The 22,511-nt window shown below is 37.8% G+C and overlaps 1 protein-coding gene across 4 annotated transcripts in view; it reads right to left on the bottom strand.

Moving 5' to 3' along the window:
- DMXL2 (Dmx like 2) overlaps positions 1–22,511 on the bottom strand; it is a 170,423-nt gene that overhangs the window by 114,773 nt on the left and 33,139 nt on the right. For 2 of the 4 annotated variants that reach the window (XM_059701311.1, XM_059701322.1), the window contains exons 2-6: positions 20,387–20,512; positions 17,157–17,228; positions 11,987–12,065; positions 11,046–11,181; positions 10,023–10,089 (exon numbers count right to left, since the gene is read on the bottom strand). In XM_059701311.1, coding sequence (XP_059557294.1) covers positions 10,023–10,089; positions 11,046–11,181; positions 11,987–12,065; positions 17,157–17,228; positions 20,387–20,512 — 480 coding nt within the window. The other 2 variants (XM_059701333.1, XM_059701343.1) reach the window with 2 other exon arrangements.

Genomic DNA, 22,511 nt, shown 5'->3' with positions numbered 1-22,511 from the left:
ATTCTGGGACTTCATCCTGAGCCCCACTCTCTTTTCCATCACCCATTTTCTCCCTAGTTAATTTCACCTGGACCAATAACTTTAAGCACTGTCTTTTGGCTAATGAATTAAACTCTCTATCTCTAACTCTGATCTCTCCAGGAAAGTCCCACTTACATCCTACCTGGAAGCATCTGAAACTTTGACGTAGTCACTATACTCCAGTCTTCTGTTGTTCTTTAATAGCCCTACTAATTCCTATGTCAGAGCACTTGCACTTGGTGTTCCCTTGGCCAAAAGTACTCTTTCCTCTGAACTTCACAGTTTCCTTCTTCCTAGTATTCAGTTCTCAGTTTAAAGTTATTTCCCCAGAAAAACCTCTGTAAAGGTCACCGACACCACCCTGGCTGGTTTTGCTCAGTAGATAGAGCCTCAGCCTGCAGACTGAAGGGTCCCAAGTTCGATTCCAGTCAAGGGCACATACCCAGGTTGTGGGCTCGATCCCCAGTGGGGGAGGAGGGTGCAGGAGGCAGCTGATCAATGATTCTCTCTCATTATTGATGTTTCTATCTCTCCCTCCCTCTCCCTTCCTCTCTGAAATCAATAAAAGTTAAAAAAAAAAAAAAAGATCTCCGTCATTTACAGACATCAAGTCACACTATATCATCCTGTGTTAATTTTCTGGATAGCACTTATTAATATACAATATTTTCTCTGTCTTTCCTCAAGTTACGTTGCATGAGGACAGGAACCTTGTCTGTCCTCTTCATCAGGAGGTTGCACATAGAAGAGTTCCAGATATGTGGTGGAGTTCAAAAAAATACTTGCCAAACACATGAAGGTTAATTTCAGGTAAAATTTCAAATTAGTTTTCCCTAAAAAAATGCGCTATCAAATAGAGAGCGGCAAAGTATATATACATATAAATATATATATTGCATATTAAGTGTCTATCATGATGTAAATACAACTGTGATAGATTCTTGTATCCTTGCAAATATAGATTGCTAGAATTCTGAAATACATTTTCTTGGACAAGTTAGTTCCATGATAAAGAGGATATCATACGATATATATGTCAAAGTACATCTTTTAAGGAAAATGTAAGTGTATACAATACCTGCCTATAATCATAGTGCCTATTAATGTTATTTGGAAGAGGGTAGGAACACATGCTTCAAATGATACACGACAGCATGCACAACAATGTCAAAGCTAATGTCAGAGCAATGACTAACCAGGAATATTATAAAGCTGCATTCCAGTATGAATCTAGAATAACTTTCTGGGCACACTGATTGGTCCTATACTAAATCATCATGGTTTACCTACTATGGACTCATTAAATCAAAGAATGACTAACTTTACTAATCATTCATGAGCATATGGTAACCCTAAGGAATATGAGCAAAAAAGAACAAATTTGTAGGTAAGCGTTTTTCATGGTAAAGTTTTAATAGTAATGGAATACTAGTTTTTAAAGATTAAAGGGGACTGCCTAGTTTTGTCCTATAATTCTCCTAACAGTTTTAGCTTTATTAACCTTGCTTTTCAGACTTAGTGAAAAATTCTTTCTGTAGCTCTACATTCTATCCAATTTTTTAATTTGGAGGTGACTGAACTGGCTTATCAAAATTTTCAGTGTTTGTTTTTAAAATCTAATTTAATTTTTTCTTCTAATTTATTTACTTTAATCTGTATTTTCTACTTTTTTCCTTTGGCTCCTTACTTTCTGCCTTGCCAAATTGTTTAGGTAGCTTTATACTCGTGAGAGGGAGGAGGAGGGCAAGGAAAGCCAGTGGGGAGAGGGGGAGCCAGAGGTAGCGAAGAAGAGGAACAGGGAGAGGAGAGGAAGCCCACGTGACAAGGAACTGCAGGCAGCCTCAGGCCTGAAGGAGGCTCCAGCCAACAGCCAGCAAAAGGCCAAGTCCTCACTCATACAAAGAAATAAATTCTGCCAACAACCTGAGCGAGTATGGAAGAGTATTCTGCCCTAGGCAAGCCTCAGGGTTAAGAATTCAGCCCAGCTGACACCTTTGTTGCAGCCTTTGGAGACCCTGATCATAGCACCCAGCTAAGCCATGCCCAGACACCTAACCCAGAAAAACTCAGATAATGTGTGGTTTTAATCTTTTAAATTTGTGGTAATTTGTGCCATAACAAAAAAACTAATACAGACTCCTAGTGATAAATGCTACAAGTTAAAATTAAGGTAGTCAAAGGGAACAGAACGTACAGAGAGAGACAGAATGCAATTTTAAAGGGGGTGCTTAGGACCCTAGCTGGTTTGGCTCAGTGGAGTGTTGGCCTGCAGATTGAAGGGTCTCAGGTTCGATTCCAGTCAAGGGCACGCAGGAGGCAGCTAATCAATGATTCTCTCTCATCATTGATGTTTCTCTCTCTCTCTTCCTCTCCCTTCCTCTCTGAAATCAATAAAATCATATCAAAAAGTAAAATAAAGAGGTTATTTAGGGAGAGCCTCACTGAGATGGTGACATGCAGGTCTCTGGGGGAAGGAATTTTTTAGGTAGAGTGAATAAGACCTCTTCAAAAAAACAAAAAACATGAGCATGTGGCTGGAGTCAAGTTTGCAAGAAGAGTAACAGGAGGTAAGATGAAAGAAGTAATGGGGGATCTGGTAAGCATGGGGCCTGGTATGTTATGATTAAGACTTGGGCCTTTGTTAAATGAAATGAGGAACCTTAGCACAGTTCTGAACAGAGGAATGACATGATCTGACTTGTATTTTTAAAAGATCCCTCTTGCCCCAAGTGGTTTGGCTCAGTGGATAGAGCATCGGCCTGAGGACTCAGGGGTCCCAGGTTTGATTCCGGTCAAGGGCACGTACCTGGTTGCGGGCACGTCCCCAGTGGGGAGTGTGCAGGAGGCAGCTGATCGGTGTTTCTCTCTCATCGATGTTTCTGACTTTCTATCCCTCTCCCTTCATCTCTGTAAAAAATCAATAAAATATATTTAAAAAAAAATAAAAGATCCCTCTAGCTGCTGTTTTAAAAATGCAATGTACAGGAGCACAGCAAAAGTTGGAAGACCAAGTAATAATTTAATACAATAATACAAGTGATAAATGATGGCAGCTTCAATCAGATTATAACAATGGAGATGGAAAGAAGTGAGCAGACTGTGGATATATTCTGAAGGTAGAGCTATCAGGGAAGTGGACTGGGGGCGGAGGGTGGAGAACAGGAGTTCCATTTTAGACATGTTTACTTGACCAGGTGTGTGAGCTATAGACAGGGCTAAGCAAAAGTAGGTTTACAGCTGTTTGTATGAAAATAATACAATTAATTAATTAATAATAACACAAGAATAGCCCTAGCCAGTTTGGCTCAGTGGATAGAGTATCGGCCTGCAGACTGAAGGGTCTCGGGTTTGATTCTGGTCAAGGACATATGCCTGGATTGTGGGCTCAATCCCTCAATCCAGGAGGCAGCCAATCAATGATTCTCTCTTGTCATTGATGTTCCTATCTCTCCCTTCCTCTCTGAAATCAATAATATATTTGAATAATAATAATAATAACAACAACAACACAAGAGTAAACTCTGTTTTGCATACTCACAACTGTAATCCTACCTTTGCTCATATATTTGGAGATCAAGGGAGATGTACAGGCAATAGATACAAATTTGAAGCTATGAGATAAGATGAAATTGTCAAGGGAATGCTTATGGTCAGAGAAGAGGTTCAAGAAACAAGCCCTGGGGTATTCTAATATTCAAAAGTAGTGGAGACAAGGTGATACTAGCAAATTAACTATGGGCAGCCAGAGAGTGAAAAAGAAAATCAGGCCCTTGTCGGGTAGCTCAGTTAGTTGGAGTATTGATTCAATATCCCAAGGTTGCGGGTTCGTTCCCAGGTCAGGGCACATATAAGAATCAACCAACGTTGCAAGAGGGAATTATGGTACAAAAGGAGAAGCAAAGACTATCTGACATATTTACCTCTGATCATTCATTCATCAACTATTTATCAAAAGATGACTATATGTTATGTTATATTAGTCCTTAAATTTTTTTAAAAAAAATCTACTATCACCATTCCTTGATTCCCAGCTAAGAGTGATGATAACAGATTTTTAAATTAAAATTAAATAATACAAGGAAAGTCCATGCAGGTGGCAAAAATGTGGTGGAAATAAGATCACTGATATCTGTGACTCATAACATTTTGTATTTCTGTAAAACTTTCCTTAAAAATATTTGGTGCACACTGAGGTGGACCTGTTCTTTCCGAGGAAGGAGAATTTTGCTCAGTCTGGTATGATGCATTTAATGAAGAACTATTTCAAGTCAAAGAAAGGAATCAACCAATGAATGCATTAATGGGTGAAACAACAAATTGATGTTTCTCTCTCTCTCCCCTCATCCCACCCCTTCAACCCTTTCCACTCTAAAATAACAGGTTAAGTAAGAACTAACCACAGGATTCAGTAACAGGAACTCACCAATGACAGTTTCAGAGGAGTGGTGGTAAGTAGGCACCACAGAAAATGAGAAGAAAATCTTGGAGACAGCAACTATAAGCAACCTTTTCAAGGTGCTATAAGGAGGGTGGGGGAAATGTGGCAGAAGCTGAGGGAGAAGGTCAGGAGTTTTTGTTATTGTTAATTTGCTCTAAAATGGGCAAGTTTATAGCACATTTGGTATGCTACATTGTGTTAGTTCAGGCTGCCATAACAAAATACCACAGACTGGGTGACTTAAACAAGCAAATGTATTTTCTCAGAGGCTGAATGTCTGAGATCATGGTGCCAGCATGGTCATGTTACAGTGAGAACTCTCTTCCTGGCTTGCAGAAAACCACCTTCTTGTGGTGTCTTCATGTGATACAGACAGAACAAGCTCTCTGGTGCCTCTTCTTATAAGGGGACTCTTCCTATCATGAGGGCCACCCTCATGACTTCATCCAACCTTGATTACCTCCCAAAGGCCCCATCTCCAATTATCATCCCGCTGGGGGCTAGGGCTTCAACATATGCTAATGTGATGACCCGGAGGAGAAGAGAAAATTAATTGAGAAAAGATGAGACTGCTACAAGTGATCTCTCTGAGTAAGCAGAACAAATGGCATCTAGTACACAGAAGAAATTTGGCCTTGTATAAAAGAAGAGACCGTCTACCCACAGCAACACAAAGGAAGGCAGAACAAATAGGCACAAATGTAGGGAGATGAACAAATATAAGTAGGTGGTGGGAACTTATCAAAGTTCTCTTCTGACTGTATCTACTTTTCAAGCAAGAATCCACAGTAAACAAATACTGAAGTGGGTGAGTGGACTGTCGTCATAAGGCAATCTACCAATACCCAGTGGCATAGAGCTTTGGTTTTAAATAGCTACAGAGACAACACACAGAGTCCATGCAATGTGAAAAGTCACATCAGAGGCACCTGCATAATGCCAAAACAAAAACAAAAACAAATTGCTAAGGACTATCCCGATATGAATGGATGAAATCAAGAAAAACTACTCTCAGAAAAGGGATATGGTGGTAAGGAAGGGTCCATCTCCACTGGGCAACTATAACCGAAAAACAGGCCTTGTGAGACCCAAACACATACTGTGTGGTACAAGTTCCAAGCTGGGAATTTAGTTTGAATTGGGTGTGCCCCCAGGTGCCTGGTAGAAGCTACGTATACCTTTTCTGGAAGAATGCACACCCAACATATGCCTCAAGAATTCCCACAAATGTACTAGGCACTTTCTCACTGAAATACAAACCTAGCTTATATGGTGCTCTGATATCCAACACCTGGATTAAGATTAGCTCTGGCTTTTAGACCTAAATGTGGAAGACAAAAGATAAAATGTCCAAATTTTAGACGAGAGGTTCTTTACCTGAGGTCCTCTGACCCAAGGGGCCATTGGATAGAATTCAAGATATAAAATATATCAACTGGCCCGGCCAGTGGCTCAGTGGTTGAGAGTCGACCTATGAACCAGGAAGTCACGGTCCAATTCCCGGTTAGGGCATACGCTTGGGTTTCGGGGCTCAATCCCCAGTAAAGGGCATGCAGGAGGCAGCCACGCAATGATTCTCTCATCATTGATGTTTCTATCTCTCTCTCCCTCTCCCTTATATCAATAAAAAACATATACTTTTTCATTTAAGTTAATAAAAATATATCAACTGGATCCCCCACATGCTTTAGCATTTTAGTTCCAGCGTCTACATCTCTTTGCCTGAGGTTTTCCAGGAGTTGTGTGAAAGCTGAGAATTAACACCCTGCCCTCACCAGCCCTCAATCAATGACTAATGTGTGTAAAGAACAAGTATGAGAAACACTGACATGATGTGTGAGGAACACTGGCTCCTAGAGTCACCCAGAGATTTAACCTTATTAATCACCTGCATTACAACCTACCCTTCCTCAGCACCTTCACTTCCTAACCTCAAATTCAGTATATTTCTTTGTGATCATTCCCCATATTAATTACTTATACTCTAATCCTTGTTTTGGGGTCTACTTTTCAGAAATCAAGAAAACTAAGACCCAAAATTACCATGACTTTGAGTGGGGGGAAAAACAATTATGTTTCACCCTGGCTTGTGTGGTACAGTAGTTAGAGTATCAGCCTATGCTCCGAGGGAGGGTCACAAGTTGGATTCTGGTCATGGGAACGTAGATTCCCTCTCTGCCCTCCCCAGCCAGGGCATGTGCAGGAGGCAACCAATCAAAATGTCTTTCTCACATGATATTTCTCTCCCTCTCTCTCTCTCCTCCTCCTCCCTCCCTTCCACTTCTCTCTTAAAAATCAATTGCAAAAATATCCTCACTCCTTGGTTAAAAAAATTTTTTAATTATGTTTCTATTTTCATAATTGTTAATTATAAAATCACTAATGTTAAACTTCAGTTATGATATAAGCAAACCAAACTAATATGAGCAGTACATATGACTGTCTCTAATAAAAATCACAGATGTCTTAAAATTACATTATAGTTCTGCAGATATCTCAAAATAATTTGTATACTCCTCAGTACTTTGAAATTGTTATTACTTAGTTTACTGCTAAACTACTACACATGATTGCAGTCTCTCTGTCTACAATGTTGTACATTCTTCCTGTTTGTACTGTCACCAACTGTTGAGCAACTACCTCTGTGCCAAGTAATTTTTCAGCCACCAAACAGTTGAGTGTTCCACACATAGAGATTAACCCAAAAGCCTTGAGTAAATTCTGGTGTTCTTAGAAAACCTATCCTTGCCTTATAAAGTGTAATATGGAAGTTTTAATTCCATAATAAAAATACAATTTAATTTTAACTTGTGATTTTTAAATGTAATTTTTTACTGAATGCATTAATTTAAAGGTACATTATGGCTATTATAACAAATTTTTGTTTTAATATCTTTAAGTTGTATTTCAGTAATTATATGGTATCATTTTTATAAATCCAAAACTATGTAGAACTAAACATTATATTATTTGGGAATTCAGACATGTGACACTATAAAAAAAATATTCTCAAAACCTTTATAAGCTGAAGATGGGTCAGTATGGTCATAATGGCACTGTACTTCTCAAATGGCAATAGTGGAAGCTAAGAGGCAATAGAACCATGACTTAAAAAATTCTGAGGGAAAAATATTTTCAACCCAATTCTCTGCCCAGCCAAATCAACATAAAAGCCGAAGAAATATTTATTCAGATTTGCAAGGCCTCAAAATGTTTTTCCCCTCCAACTTTTCTAAGGAACCTACTAAAAGGTATCTTCATCAAGGAGAGAGGAAAATAAATGATGCTAAGAAACAGGGAATATAACAAAGGAGATAGGCAAAGACAATCTCCTGAGATTGCTAAAAGAAAACCCCAAAATTATAGGTCTGCTACTTTAGACTTGGAGAGCATAACCCAGATTGGAGCAAAGAAAACAATATCTACCTCCTATGTGGGGTTGTAATGAGAGAAGATTCAGAAACTGTCAGAGGTTTAGGAGATGAATTAGGTGTGCAGAAAACTAAGCAAATAGTAAAACAAAGTAATTATTAACACCAAACTAGACACAGCGGACTCTCATAGCCAGTTAGCCTGGAGGTCAAATGACCCCCGGTATTGCCGACAACAATCAAGGCTTAACTACAACAAGACTGCGCACAAAGACCACTAGGGGGTGCACCAAGAAAGCATAAAAAATGCGGAGACAAAGAAACAGGACAAAACTGTCAATGGAGGATATTGAGTTCAGAACCACACTTTTAAGGTCTCTTAAGAACTGTCTAGAAGCCACCGATAAATGTAGTGAGATCCTCAAGAAATCTAATGAGACCCTCGATGTTATGATAAAGAACCAACTAGAAATTAAGCATACACGGACTGAAATAACGAATATTATACAGACTCCCAACAGCAGACCAGAGGAGCGCAAGAATCAAGTCAAAGATTCAAAACGCGAAGAAGCAAAAAACACCCAACTGGAAAAGCAAAATAAAAAAAGAATCCGAAAATACGAAGATAGTGTAAGGAGCCTCTGGGACAGCTTCAAGCGTACCAACATCAGAATTATAGGGGTGCCAGAAGATGAGAGAGACCAAGATATTGAAAACCTATTTGAAGAAATAATGACAGAAAACTTCCCCCACCTGGTGAAAGAAATGGACTTACAGGTCCAGGAGGCACAGAGAACCCCAAACAAAAGGAATCCAAAGAGGACCACACCTAGACACATCATAATTAAAATGCCAAGAGCAAAAGACAAAGAGAGAATCTTAAAAGCAGCAAGAGAAAAAAACTCAGTTACCTACAAGGGAATACCCATACAACTGTCAGCTGATTTCTCAACAGAAACTTTGCAGGCCAGAAGGGAATGGCAAGAAATATTCAAAGTGATGAATACCAAGAACCTACAACCAAGATTACTTTATCCAGCAAAGCTATCATTCAGAACGGAAGGTCAGATAAAGAGCTTCACAGATAAAGAAAAGCTAAAGGAGTTCATCACCACCAAACCAGTATTATATGAAATACTGAAAGGTATTCTTTAAGAAGAGGAAGAAGAAGAAGAAGGTAAAGATACAAATTATGAACAACAAACATGCATCTATCAACAAGTGAATCTAAGAATCAAGTGAATAAATAATCTGGTGATCATAATAGAATCAGGGACATAGAAAGGAAATGGACTGACTATTCTTGGGGGGGAAAGAGGTGTGGGAGATGCGGGAAGAGACTGGACAAAAATCGTGCACCTATGGATGAGGACAGTGGGTGGGGAGTGAGGGCAGAGGGTGGGGCGGTAACTGGGAGGAGGGGAGTTATGGGGGGAAAAAAGAGGAACAAATGTAATAATCTGAACAATAAAGATTTAATTAAGAAAAATAAAATAAAATAAAATGAAAAGTAGAAGTTAAAAACAAACAAACAAACAAACAAAAACCACAAAAAAAACACCAAAGTAATTATTCTATGAAGAATATTTTTCACAATCAATAATGTGAACAATAAATACCCATTTATGCAAAATTATGAGATACCCACATCAGGAAGACAGGAAGACAGGAGGAAGGGAAGTGAATGTATGTACATGCTAGAAGTAGAGAGGGGGTTAGAATCATCAGCTAGAGAACTAAAGTCTCAGCTTCCAAGAGGAGATACATAAAAATAAAGGAAAAAGAATCAAGAAATGGGAGCAAAAGCAAGTTATTTAGGAACATGGGAGGAAGTGCCAAAATATGCAATTTGACAAATAATTGCCTCAAGGAAGGAGAGCTTCTTTTCATTGTGATTCTAGTGGTACTCGTTAACTTCTTAAATTATGCACACATGCTATTTTGGAAAGATAAACATTAATTTTTAAAAATATAGACTTTTTAAAAGGTGAAATAAGAATAATAGCCATTATTTCCCAGTGCCTATTACCTACAGAAAACATACCTAATCTTTTACAAATCTATTATTATTCCTCAGGTCAGCTTTGAAGAGTAAGATTATCCCAATTTTACAGATGAGAAAACTGAAAATGAGAATGAATAGAAACATCTTTGTCTTGTTTCTTTTGTTTCTGTTTTGTTTGGTCCTTTACCTTTCCAGCAGTAGCAAAATATTCACCATCAGGGGACCATTCCATCAAATGTACAGATACTGCAGTTCTAAAAAAAAAAAAGGTTAAACAGTTAACATTTTAAAAATCTGAGACACTGTATATGTAAACTAGAGGCCCGGTGCATGAAAATTCATGCACTCAGGGGGTCCGTCAGCCCAGCCTGCGCCCTCTCACGCAGCCCGAGAGACTAACAGTTTAGGCCCACTCCCCACGGGAGTTAGTCGGACATCCTTAGCGGCGCTCCCCCTATGGAAGTGCACTGACTGCCAGGGGGAAGCTCCTGTGTTGAGCGTCTGGCCCCTGGTGGTCAGTGCACGTCATAGTGACCAGTCATTCCCAGTTGTTCTGCCATTAGGGTCAATTTGCATATTACCCTTTTATTATATACGATGGTCAAAATAAGATTTTTAACATAATCAGAACAAGAGTGTTTTCAACACTCTAAAAATAAAATATATCACCTCCTTAAAAATACAATTAATTAAAACTAATGCAGAATTTATTTTAGGAATCCAAAAAGAAGTGTAATTAAAATGTATAAATTATATCCCCACCTACAAGTTCCATCAACATCCTAAATATACCATGTTAAAAACTAAGGTCATCCTCCTCCCTGGCTAGTTGGTCCCCTTCACATAATCCACACTGTTAATAGTTCAGCCATCCTTCCACTTGAAAGATTGGCTGGCAATTTTCATCACATCTTTCCCTTCCCCCTCACCATCGACATCTCTTCCAATAATGGGTAATTCCTATGTACCAACCCTGTCAACCCAAGTCCTGAGGTTATACTATGAAAACATTTTAGTCCTTTTCTTAAACAACCAACTATAGTACAGACTGAAGGATGTATTATAATGACTTTTGGTTAGAAAAATTCTACTTTCTAGGCTTCTAAATGCAATGGTACCATCAAAAAATAAAGATGATTGTGAAAGGTAATATATTTTAGGCAACGTTTTTTAAAAGTTAACAAACACAACAACAGAGTTAGATACTAACTTGCACTGCCAGATACAATTCCAATCATTTAAAACAGGAGGAATTTTATTATCAATTTCTTCCTCTTCTTCCAGAATGTCACCTCCTGGAGGAGCCCACAACTGAATAGAATCAGTTGCTGTCAACAATCTGTTATCTGAAAATTAAAGAATGTTCTGATGAATAAGCAAAAATTAGAGAAAGAACATACACATGGGCTTCTAAACTATATTGTAAAAAATAAGCAGTATTTTCTATGCAAAACACTTGGGACATATCCATTTAAAAGCTCTAAGACTCCACTACACAAGGAAGAGTAGTTCTTGGCAGAAACTTGAGAACAAAACAAAAACAATCAAACAAAAAGCTTTACTGAGAAAGAGCTTATATCAGGTAAATCTTTTTTAAAAAATAACAGCAAAGTAGAATTTTTTAAAAAGAGACCAAAAAAAAGACCACATAGGATGTTGTCAAGATGTAAGACATAACTAAAAATTAATGAAATTTGTTTTTCTACTTGGAATATAAAAATTAATTTAATTGTGAATGTTAAGTGAGACAAAAGCCATTATCATTAGAGGTTTCTAATCTTTCAAAATTAAAGAGAATAACTTCTTGAAATACAAATAACAAAATGAGATAGGAGTTTTTTTGGTCCTATTTAATTTCTGATTTTCTTTCTTAATAAATACAGTTAAGGATAAAATGCAGTACATGTTCACTAAAGAAACAAATCATCACTGCTCTTAAAATACAATATTCAAAGACAGGGGGAAAGCACAGAACTAATAGTAAATTCAGCACTGTATAAAGCAGTGTGCACCAAGAAGGAAAAAAGTACATTCATTCACTAGCAAAAATAAATTTTACAGTTGATCACTTTCTTATTATATCACATTATAGTCATGCATTTTAAACAAATTATTCACTTTTCATAATTTCTAAATAGAACTACTGAATACCTTGAGGGTCCCATGCTAAATTGTATGTCACGGAACTCAAAAAAAACTGCCCAGTTTTAAGCCACTGACACTTGAGTTGCTGAAACATATAAAGAGAAAAAAGACAAAGGTATGTTTGGAAAATAATATCCACAAACACTGCATCATTTTCTTCAACTTAAGACCTTATGATCTAAAATAAAGATGTAAATATTTCACTATTATTTTCAAAATATTGTTCTTTTGAAAAATTCCAATAGTTCCAATTACTATCTATTCTACCATATCCAAATGTTTGCCCTGCCCAAACAAAGCATGTTCTCTCAGGCTTCTTTCCATGTCTATAAACACATTCTTATACTTAAGACAGCTTTTCCTCTCTTCTCCACCTGCAAATTCCTATGCTTACATCAGGATCTGGCTAAATCATCACCTCTGCTGTGAAGACTTTTCTGACATCCTAGCAGCACTCCTAGCACTTTTTACATTCTATCATTATAACATTGGTCACACTGAATTATTATGTGTTCATGTATCTGATTCTCCCATGAAATTACAACTCTTCTAGAGCAGGAATTGTCTTTAGCGCTATAATGGCTAGAATGCATATGTTCAATGAGTGTTTATAAAAACAAAATAAATGCACCTTAGAAATAAGTGCTATCTATAATAATAAAAGCATAATATGCTAATTAGACTGTACAGCCAAACGACCTTCCAGACAAAGCCGTGGTGGTGGGGGCAGAGGCAGAGGCAGTTAGGGGTGATCAGGCAGGAAGGCAAGCAGTTAGGGGTGATCAGGCAGGCAGAGAGGTTAGGAGCGATCAGGCAGGCAGGGGAGTGTTTAGGGGCAATCAGGCAGGCAGGCAAATGGTTAGGGATGATCAGGCAGGCAGGTGAGTGGTTAGGGGTGATCAGGCAGGCAGGCTAGTAGTTAGGGGTGATCAGGCAGGCAGGTAGAGAGGTTGGGGGTGATCAGGCAGGCAGGCAGAGGGGTTGGGGCAATCAAGCAGGCAGGCGAGTGGTTAGGGGCGATCAGGCAGGCAGGCAGAGTGGTTAGGGGTGATCAGGCAGGCAGGTGAGTGGTTAGGGGCAATAAGGCAGGCAGGCAGAGTGGTTAGGGGTGATGAGGCAGGCAGACACAGGGGTTGGGGCGATCAGGCAGGCAGCAGAGTGGTTAAGGGCAATCAGACAGGCAGGCAGGTGAGCGGTTAGGAGCCAGCGGTCCCAGATTGCGAGAGGGATGTTCAACTGCCAGTTTAGGCCCGATCCAGACATCCTCCAAGGGGTCCCGGATTGCGAGAGGGTGCAGGCCAGGCTGAGAGACCCCCCCCCCTGCATGAATTTTGTGCACCGGGCCTCTAGTGTATAAAATAAAACTAGATATACCTCCCATAAAGTCAACAAATTTAAATTACATAAAGTATAAAATCCACAAACCTGACCTATATTAAATTTATTTGAATAATTTCCATCCTTTTTTTCTTAACTATTTTCATTCTAAAAGGTAGAAAGAAGATTTAAAGTTAAAAGTCCAAGGCCTTTTCCATTACATATAGTATCTAAGTAAAAAGAAATTTATTTAAAAAATTTTTTTTATTTTTTCCTTTACTGGTTAAGGTATTACAAATGTGTTCTTATGCCCGCATTGCCCCCCGTCCTCCCATTCATGCCCTCATCCCCCGATGTCTGTGTACATTGGTTATGCTTATATGCATGCATACAAGTCCTTTGGTTGATCCCTTAGCCCCACCCTCCCCTGCCTTCCCTCTGAGGTTTGAGCATCTGATTGATGCTTCTCTGTCTGGATCTATTTTTGTTCATCGGTTTATGTTGTTCATTATAATCCACAAATGAGTGAGATCATGTGATATTTATCTTTCTCTGACTGACTTATTTCACTTAGCATAATGCTCTCCAGCTCCATCCATGCTGTTGCAAATGGTAGGAGTTCCTTCCTTTTTATAGCAGCATAGTATTCCATTGTGTAGATGTGCCAAAGTTTTTTAATCCGCTCATTTGCTGATGGGCACTTAGGCTGATTCCAAATCTTAGCTATTGTAAATTGTGCTGCTATGAACATAAAGGTGCATATATCCCTTCTGATTGGTGTTTCTGGTTTCTTTGTAGTATATAAAGTGGCCTTTTGTGAAAGTAATCTGCAATGCAAAGCTGTGTGACCTTGGGCAAGTTATAAATTAACCTCTTGAACAGTAATATTAATAAATCGTAATTCCCTCTCTCTTTATAATATTCAACATATTAGAGAGTATTCAACAGTGAAATAATTTAATATTTATTTAATTTACTTAATAATTTATTTATATACAGCCATAATTTTAAAATAGAACTGCAAAACTTGAATTTTATTATCCAAAACTAATTTTATGTTTTTTAATCAGGGAAATGTTATTTTCCCTGCCACTGCTGAACAGACTACAATCACAACAGTATTTTATTTTTTACTAGAGACCTGGTGCACAAAAATTTGTGCACTCAGGGGGGGTCCCTCAGCCTGGCCTGTGCCCATTTGCAGTTCAGGACCCCTTGGGGGATGTCCACCTGTCGACTTAGGCCCACTTCCCAGGGGATCAGGCCTAAGCTTGCAATCAGGCATCCTTCTGGCAGCCAGGGAGCCCTTGGGGGATGTCCGACTAAAGGCTTAGGCCCCCAAGGGAGCTGTGATGAGGAAGCTGGGGTGACAGAGGAGTCACACTGTCCCGCCTCACCGCCCTGGGTCGGGTCGCACATGGGACACTCGGGCAGGCCAGCAGATTGCTGCTGCCCCGCCTGGCCGCCCCGGGTCAGGTTGCACACAGGACGCCTGCCGCCCCAGGTCGCAGATAGCAGGCCCGGATGGCGGCAGGGCAGGCAGGATGGCACTGTCCCGCCCCACCGCCCAGGGTGGTAAATAGCAGACCTGGGTGGTGGCGGAGCAGGCAGGATGGTGCTGTCCCACCCTGCCTTCAGTATGCAAATTAGCTGCCATCTTTGTTGGCGGTTAATTTGCATATCATGCTGATTAGCCAATGGGAGGCATAGCGAAGGTATGGTCAATTACCATGTTTGTCTATTATTAGATAGGATTATTATTATTTTTGTTAATCCTCCCCTGAGGATATTTTTCCATTGATTTTTAAAGAGAGGAGGAGAGGGAAAAACAGAGAAAAACATTGATGTAAAAGAAACACATCAACTGGTTGCCTCCTACACAAGCCCCAACTAGGGCCTGAGCTGGGGAGGAGTCTGCAACAGAGGTACGTACCCTTGATGGGAATCCAACCCAGGACCCTTTGGTCTGCAGGCCAATACTCTATCCACTGAGCCAAACTGGCTAGGGCACAACAGTATTTTAAATACTGTTCAACAGATCTATTTCAAAGTAATAATTAAATCATTCCTAAAACTATAAACATATCTAATATTCTTTCCTTCAGTATTTCTTGGAGTATAATCTATGGACTAAATACATAGCAGAAATTTAGAAGTGAAGCCTGGATTCTGAATTTTTTAAAATGTATTAGGGTGATATTAGTTAATGGGATCATATAGGTTTCAAGTGTATATTTCTATGATACAAGATCTATATATTGCACTGTGTACCCACTACCCAAAGTCAAATCATCTTCTGTCACCATATATTAGGCTCCCTTCACCCCCCACTCCCAGCCATGGAATCTGAATTTTTAATAAATACTCAAGGTGACTCTTAAGCACTTTAAAATTTGATATCTATTTCATAAAACTATCACAGGGAAAAGACTAATATTTTAATAGGTATTTCTTGGAAATTTAAAAAGAAACTCAAATATATACATTTAATGAAACATTAAAACCACTTGCTGTAATGTATTTAAGAATATATAACTTTTTTAAAAAAATTACTGGCAGCCCTAGCCAGTTTGGCTCAGTAGATAGAGCATCAGCCTGCGGATTAAAGGGTCCCAAGTTCAATTCTGGTCAAGGGCACATGCCCAGGTTGCGGGCTCGATTCCCAGTGGGGAGAGGGGGGGTGCAGAAGGCAGCCAATCAATGATTCTCTCTCATCATTGATGTTTCTATCTCTCCCTCTCCCTTCCTCTCTGAAATCAATAAAAACATATATATTTTTAAAAATTACTGGCAAATTCAAATTTCACATTGACAGTTTTGACTATTTGTGAGTGATGGTGGAGTTCCAATTCATGCAGTGTTTTTTAAAGGGGTTAATAATTCTAATCATATGGGATTTTCTGAACATTAAGATAAAATAAAACACAGCACTCAGAATGAAGCTCAATGGTTCTCAATGTGGTATGCTAGAGCACTTAGCTGGTAAGTGAATTTAGCTAATCTCTTAACTCCTTCATTCAACAAATATTTAGGAGCCTGTTATGTTCCAGATATAGATTCTAAATACTGGGATGCATTAGTGAACACACAAAAAACAAAGCTCCCTATTTTCATGGAGCTTACATTCTAAATAGTAAACAATAAGTAAATAAACAAGGGAAGTGCTATGGAAAAAAGTTGAAAATACAAGGATGGGAGTTAAAGGTGTAGAAGCAAGTGCAATTTTTAAAAGGGTGATCAAGGTATTATTGAGCAAAGATTTCAAGTATCTACAGAAGCTGGTCCAGGAGCTATCTAGAGAAAGAACATTTCAGACAAAAGAACAACCAATGCAAAGCCCTAAGAAAGGAGAATACTGTTTAAAGGACAGTAAAAATGCCAGTGTGGCCTGAGTGATATCAGAGAGGGCAAGAATAGTACAAGATGAATTGTGAGAATAAGTGGATGCTGGGAGAAAAGCACTAGTCTATTCTAAGGCTTTTTGCCTTTGAATCTGAGGGAAATATGGAGTCATTACAGAGTTTTAAGCGGAGATGTGTCATAATCTGCTTCAGTGAGAATAGAAAAGGATAAAATCACAGACTAGTCTAGTAATCTAGACAAGAAATAATAGTTCAACTAGGAAAGATCCCAATTAACAAGGTAAATCTCAATTAGCAACCTGCTAGAAAACTGAGTTCCTAAAAGGCATAGGGATATATTTCCAGTGAATGTAAAAGGTCTCACCCCAAAGCATCAGACCTACTTCCCACTGATATTCCAGATCACCGTCAGCACCAGCTCCTAAGAAGCTCTTTATTGCTATAGATTTGGTTCTAAACTGAATTCTAAACGTTTTCTACTATCATTTAATACTTACACAATTTCTCTTATGAGAATTTATGCCCAAGGGTTCAAAAATACAAACAGCATTGCCATATGAAGCTGCAATCTAAAAAAGAATGAACAAAGCATTAATATTTAGGAGAAGGAAAATTAAAAATAACCTTCTTGTTACAATAATGTATAAACTATATATAATGCAATCCCAATACAGTATTCACAGTTTATTCCCTTTCATAAATATAATTGGAAAATTACTGAACTTAAGAATCTCTTCTGTTATCAAAATTTCAGCAGGGTTTATTTCACATATCAAATACAAGGTTGACCCATTCAAAGAAATCATCGTTTTCTATAAGAATTTGTATTTTTTAATATTGAAATAACTTTATTAAAAAAAATATATTTCAATGGTACATCTATCAGAAACTTCATAGTCCAGTAAATATAAAAACCATGACAAGTAGAAAAAGACATCAAAGAATAACAGGCATTAAAATATGTCAAATAAAATTATATTAATGACACCATCAAACAAAAATATCAATTGGGAAAACCATCTAGATTTTAGAAGAAGGAATAGAGAAAATGAGCCAAGGAGAAGGAGAGACATCTGCTGCAACTGGAGAAGAAAGAGCTGACTTAGCTAGGGGTTTGGGAGCCCGGGGGACTTTGCTCTAGGTCACATACCTGATAAGAGTATAAATCCCTCTGTTCCTAGGAACTACCAGAGCCTGCTTTCCAATAATTCCTTGAAAGACATTTCCTAGTTCATCCTGCTCTTGGCAAGAGGGAATCAACTATAGGGAACAGACCAAAAACCACCCCTTTTGACACCTCTGGACCTATGGTATAAAACTAAATTAGGTATATGTTCTTTTAAGGTCAGCTAAAAAAGGTTCACTGTAATTTCAAAGTACTCTCATGCCAAAAAGTAATTTTAGTTGTTATTAATATCTAACATTCTTTCCAAGAAAAAGCTTTTCATCCAAAATGGTGGGGGGAAGCTATGTAAAATGCCTGGCTGAGGTAATACTTAGGCAAAAAGTGTTATGAATCATCACATTCAACTTGTCAATGAATGATTTCAGCTGGCTAACACAAGGTCATAAATGTGAAAGTTATCACAGGGACTGGGAATAAAGGAAATAAAAGAGGAAGGAAATAAAAGATAATACATCAAAGATGTCACAATTTTGCCTTCTTTACTTTCAACCAGTAAGGCCCTGGCCAGTGTGGCTTAACGCATCATCCTGCACTCTGAAAGGATGCAGGTTCCATTCCTGGTCAGGACTCATACCTAGGTTGCCATTCGATCTGCAGTTGGGGCACATATGGGAAGCAACCGATTGATGTCTCTCTCTCTCTCTCTCTCTCTCTCTCACCCCCCCCCCCTTCTCTCCCTTCCTCTCTCTAAAATCAATGAACATATCCTCAGGTGAGGATTTTTTTTAAAAGGCTATCAACCAGGTAAGTAAAAGAAGAAACATAGTTATAGACCAGGGGTGGGCAAACTTTTTGACTCGAGGGCCACAATGGGTTCTTAAACTGGACCGAAGGGCCGGAACAAAAGCATGGATGGAGTGTTTGTGTGAACTAATATAAATTCAAAGTAAACATCATTACATAAAAGGGTACGGTCGTTTTTTTTTTTTTTTTTTTTAGTTTTATTCATTTCAAACGGGCCGGATTCGGCCCGTGGGCCGTAGTTTGTCCACGGCTGTTATAGACACCAAAGTCATATATTTTTTAAAAAAAAAACTTTGCTCCCAGAGAATATGTTCATTGTGATTATCCACCAGCACATACATAATTTACTAAAATTTATCTCTGACAATTATCATACATCTCTAGGTAGGTTTAAAGCTACCTTGCTTGGCCTAGGGCAGTGGTTGGCAAACTGCGGCTCTTTGGCCCCTTGATTGTGACTCTTCCACAAAATATCACGTGCAGGCGCGCATGTACAGTGCGACTGAAACTTCGTGGCCCATGCGCAGAAGTCGGTATTTTGTGGAAGAGCCACACTCAAGGGGCCAAAGAGCCGCATGTGGCTTGCGAGCCGCAGTTTGCTAACCACTAGCCTAGGGAAATGAGCAATAAAAGATTAATGGAAGAATCTGACACTCTCAGTGTTCCCTAAGAAGTAAACAATGGTTGCTTAAGAAAAACCATGAGAAAAGAATCAGAAAAACAACAAACAAGTATCAGAACACACCAGGAAATTCAGTGTTTCAATTCTGGGTCAATTATGTCACTGGACTGTCATATTATGGTACATTTACATAAATTTAAAGCTTGATACAAGCAGCAGGGAAGAACAGAAGTTGTAGAAAATTTATTTGACATAAACTTACATGATTACTATTTATCACCATCACCATGAATACTATGATTTAATATATCTTTGATAAAATTTATTATTACTCAGTAAAGAATAATTTCTAAAATACTAAGACTGTTTAAATTATTACTATTACAAGAAAAATCTCATTTTCATATTCTTGTAGAGTAATTCAATCCTGCTACTCAATATTGGCCTTACTGAATTGCTAGAATATACAATATGCTATATTTACTTTACATATAACCAAAATTTGAGTGCATTATGCTTGAAATTTTAGAGGAGGGATACACATGATGAAATTTAAGCTCTCTTTTTTAAAGTGTAAAGGAATGAACTTTAAGATTCTTCATTCACCAAATAAAGTTTCATTAAAGTAATTGAAACTTGAATTGTGGGGTAATTTCCTCCAATAAAGAAGGTATTTCATTTAAGTAAAAATAATAATAATAATAAAAATAAAAATAATAATAATAATAATAATAATAGAAACTTTATAAAGTACCTTTATATGAAAAATATTATATTAGACACTAACAATTTGCTAAATTTCTTGATAAAAATTTAATGTTATTATCATTTGGGAGAGATAAGGGCTGCTAGGGAGAAAAAAGTTTACTTCCCTGCTATTGGCTTAATAGCTGCTAGAATTATTAACTGACAGAATATCAGTACATACAGGACTGTGAAGCCCACAGATATTTCAAGATAGAATACACCAGCAGAACAATTAATTATCACATCATCAGCTTAATGGCTCTTTACAATTTGTATACAACCTATCACTTCACCCACTCCTTTCAATAGCCACCTGAGCAAGGTATATTAATAGGAAATTGTAGGAAAGCCTTGTATAAAAGGATAAGAATATTTTGATATTGTTAACTATATTAAGAGATATTTAATAAAGTAATTAAAGCCCTTACTCTTCCATGTTGGTTAGAACACTCCACGCAGCTGACTTGGATGTTTCCATGCTTAGCACCAGGAATGATCTGCACACATTCAAAGTCACTTGCCAAAATAACAATGTCACAGCCTGATCCATATGCCTAAAAAAAAAAGTTTTACAATATGTAACATATGTAACTTTTGAATTATTATAACAGTTAGCTTAGATTTTGTTGCTATTGAAATGTATACTCTGACACATTGTTAAAAAATAATTAATGTAAGAATATCAATTTCCAAATAACATTAAAATTCACATAAAACAAATGGGGTAATGGCACCCCACACATTATCATTAAATAACGGCTACTAACAACAACAAAACGAAGTGTTCTTTCAGTTCTTAAACACTGTCCTGCAGGTCATAAGTCATTCTGCTCAGAGCTTCTCTCCAAAAGTTATCTCAGTAAACCCTAAAGAATAAAACCTCCATCTGAAAGTAATAAAGCATTTAAGGTTGCAGTTGTGCTGTCAGGGTTCAAACCAGGCTTGAGAAAAATAGAAATCAGATGCATTTTCCAATACAATTCCACATGGCTTAAAGAGCTAGTTAAATAGACATGAACCCCCACGACAGAATTACATGCACTAAGGCAAACACTACTAAACTTAAACTCATCAACTGCCTAAGTGATGCAGCCTGCCTGCCCACTCTCCTCAGCCTTACCGGGCATGAGAAAGATAGGAAACAAACCCAAAGTGGTTTCACCAAAAAAAAAAAAAAGAAAAAAGAAAAAGGTTAAAGAAAATAAATTGATTTGTATAAAATGTTGGCTAATATAATTATATGGTCTGGAAAATACAATATAAGACCAAATTAGGTTCCTGGAAAATTCCCTTGCTCAACATAACTATAATGAGTAAAACCACATATTTCTTCCTATTGCCAAACTTCTTGGTGTATGCTATTCCTGTTTTGCAACTTTGTGAATTTTATGATGACATAGGGACAGGCGGTGGGACATTTTTCTTTTTCTTCCAAACTTGCCTTATGACTAAATACTCAAAACAACCTAACAATCTAATTCTCAAATGAAAAAGCTGCATTAAAAGCAACATAAATATAAAATGCAAGAAGTAGTATTTTTTCTATTTCTACACCATTAAGCAATACGGTCATGTCCTACAAAATACAGATATCCAATAATGAGGGCTGACATGTCCAGGCACCTAAGTCAGTGACCTATGCCTGGAAGAGATCCACATATACGGCTGCTAATCTTTAAAATTATATTATCAAATAAGTTTAATTTTTAAAATTATATTATCAAAATAACCTTACCCTTGAACAACATTTCACAATTTCCAAAGTTTTATAGCATTATCTCAGCAAAGTGAATTGATGTAAAGAGCACAGACTTTATCTAGCTTGGAAGTACACACGTAAATTTTTTAATTATGGTTCTGCATTACTGTGTGACCTTAAGCAAGTTACTTAAGCTCTCTGAGCTTTCTTCCTTGTAATAAAATGGAAGAAATAATACTTACCTCTTGGGATAATTGTGAAAATTAAAATAGAAAATCTATTTGCATAGTGCTTGGCATACATCATTCAATTAAGAAACAAACCAGTGTATTAGGGACTAGAACTACAAAACCACAAGATGTGGTTCCAGTGTGTCTAATGGGAAGATGAGCAAGTGAATCACCAATCACAATTAAATAACAAACTGCCATGACAGAGATATCCACAAAATACTAGCAGAAAACAGAAGGTCCTCAATAAATGTTATATTACCCTGCTTTAATCTTTGCAACAAATTTGGAAGCTATGTCATTATCATTGTACAAAAATTAAAGTTCATTCATTTGCCCAAGATGACACAGTTAGTAGGTAGAAGATGTTCAAACTCAGGTCCTTATAATTTTTATGCTCTTTCCCCCAACATTACTTGCTAAAAGAAAGAAATAAAAAATATCCCAGATAATTATTAGTACACTTCTTCTCTAAAGATGGGTCATCCCTAGAAGTGCTACTGTAGACAGATTGGTGCTCGCTGCTCAGTTATTAAAAAGGGTGCTTATTCTTCCCTAGATATTCATAATTGCCAGATCTTTTCCAGAGGAGACAGATATGCCATACTCCTTACCTGCAGGGAA

The sequence above is a fragment of the Myotis daubentonii genome, chromosome 1 (assembly GCF_963259705.1).
Source record: "Myotis daubentonii chromosome 1, mMyoDau2.1, whole genome shotgun sequence".
Classification (NCBI taxonomy): Eukaryota; Metazoa; Chordata; class Mammalia; order Chiroptera; family Vespertilionidae; genus Myotis; species Myotis daubentonii.
Note: the sequence above shows the minus strand (reverse complement) of the source record. Positions and strands in the feature narration are given on the sequence as shown.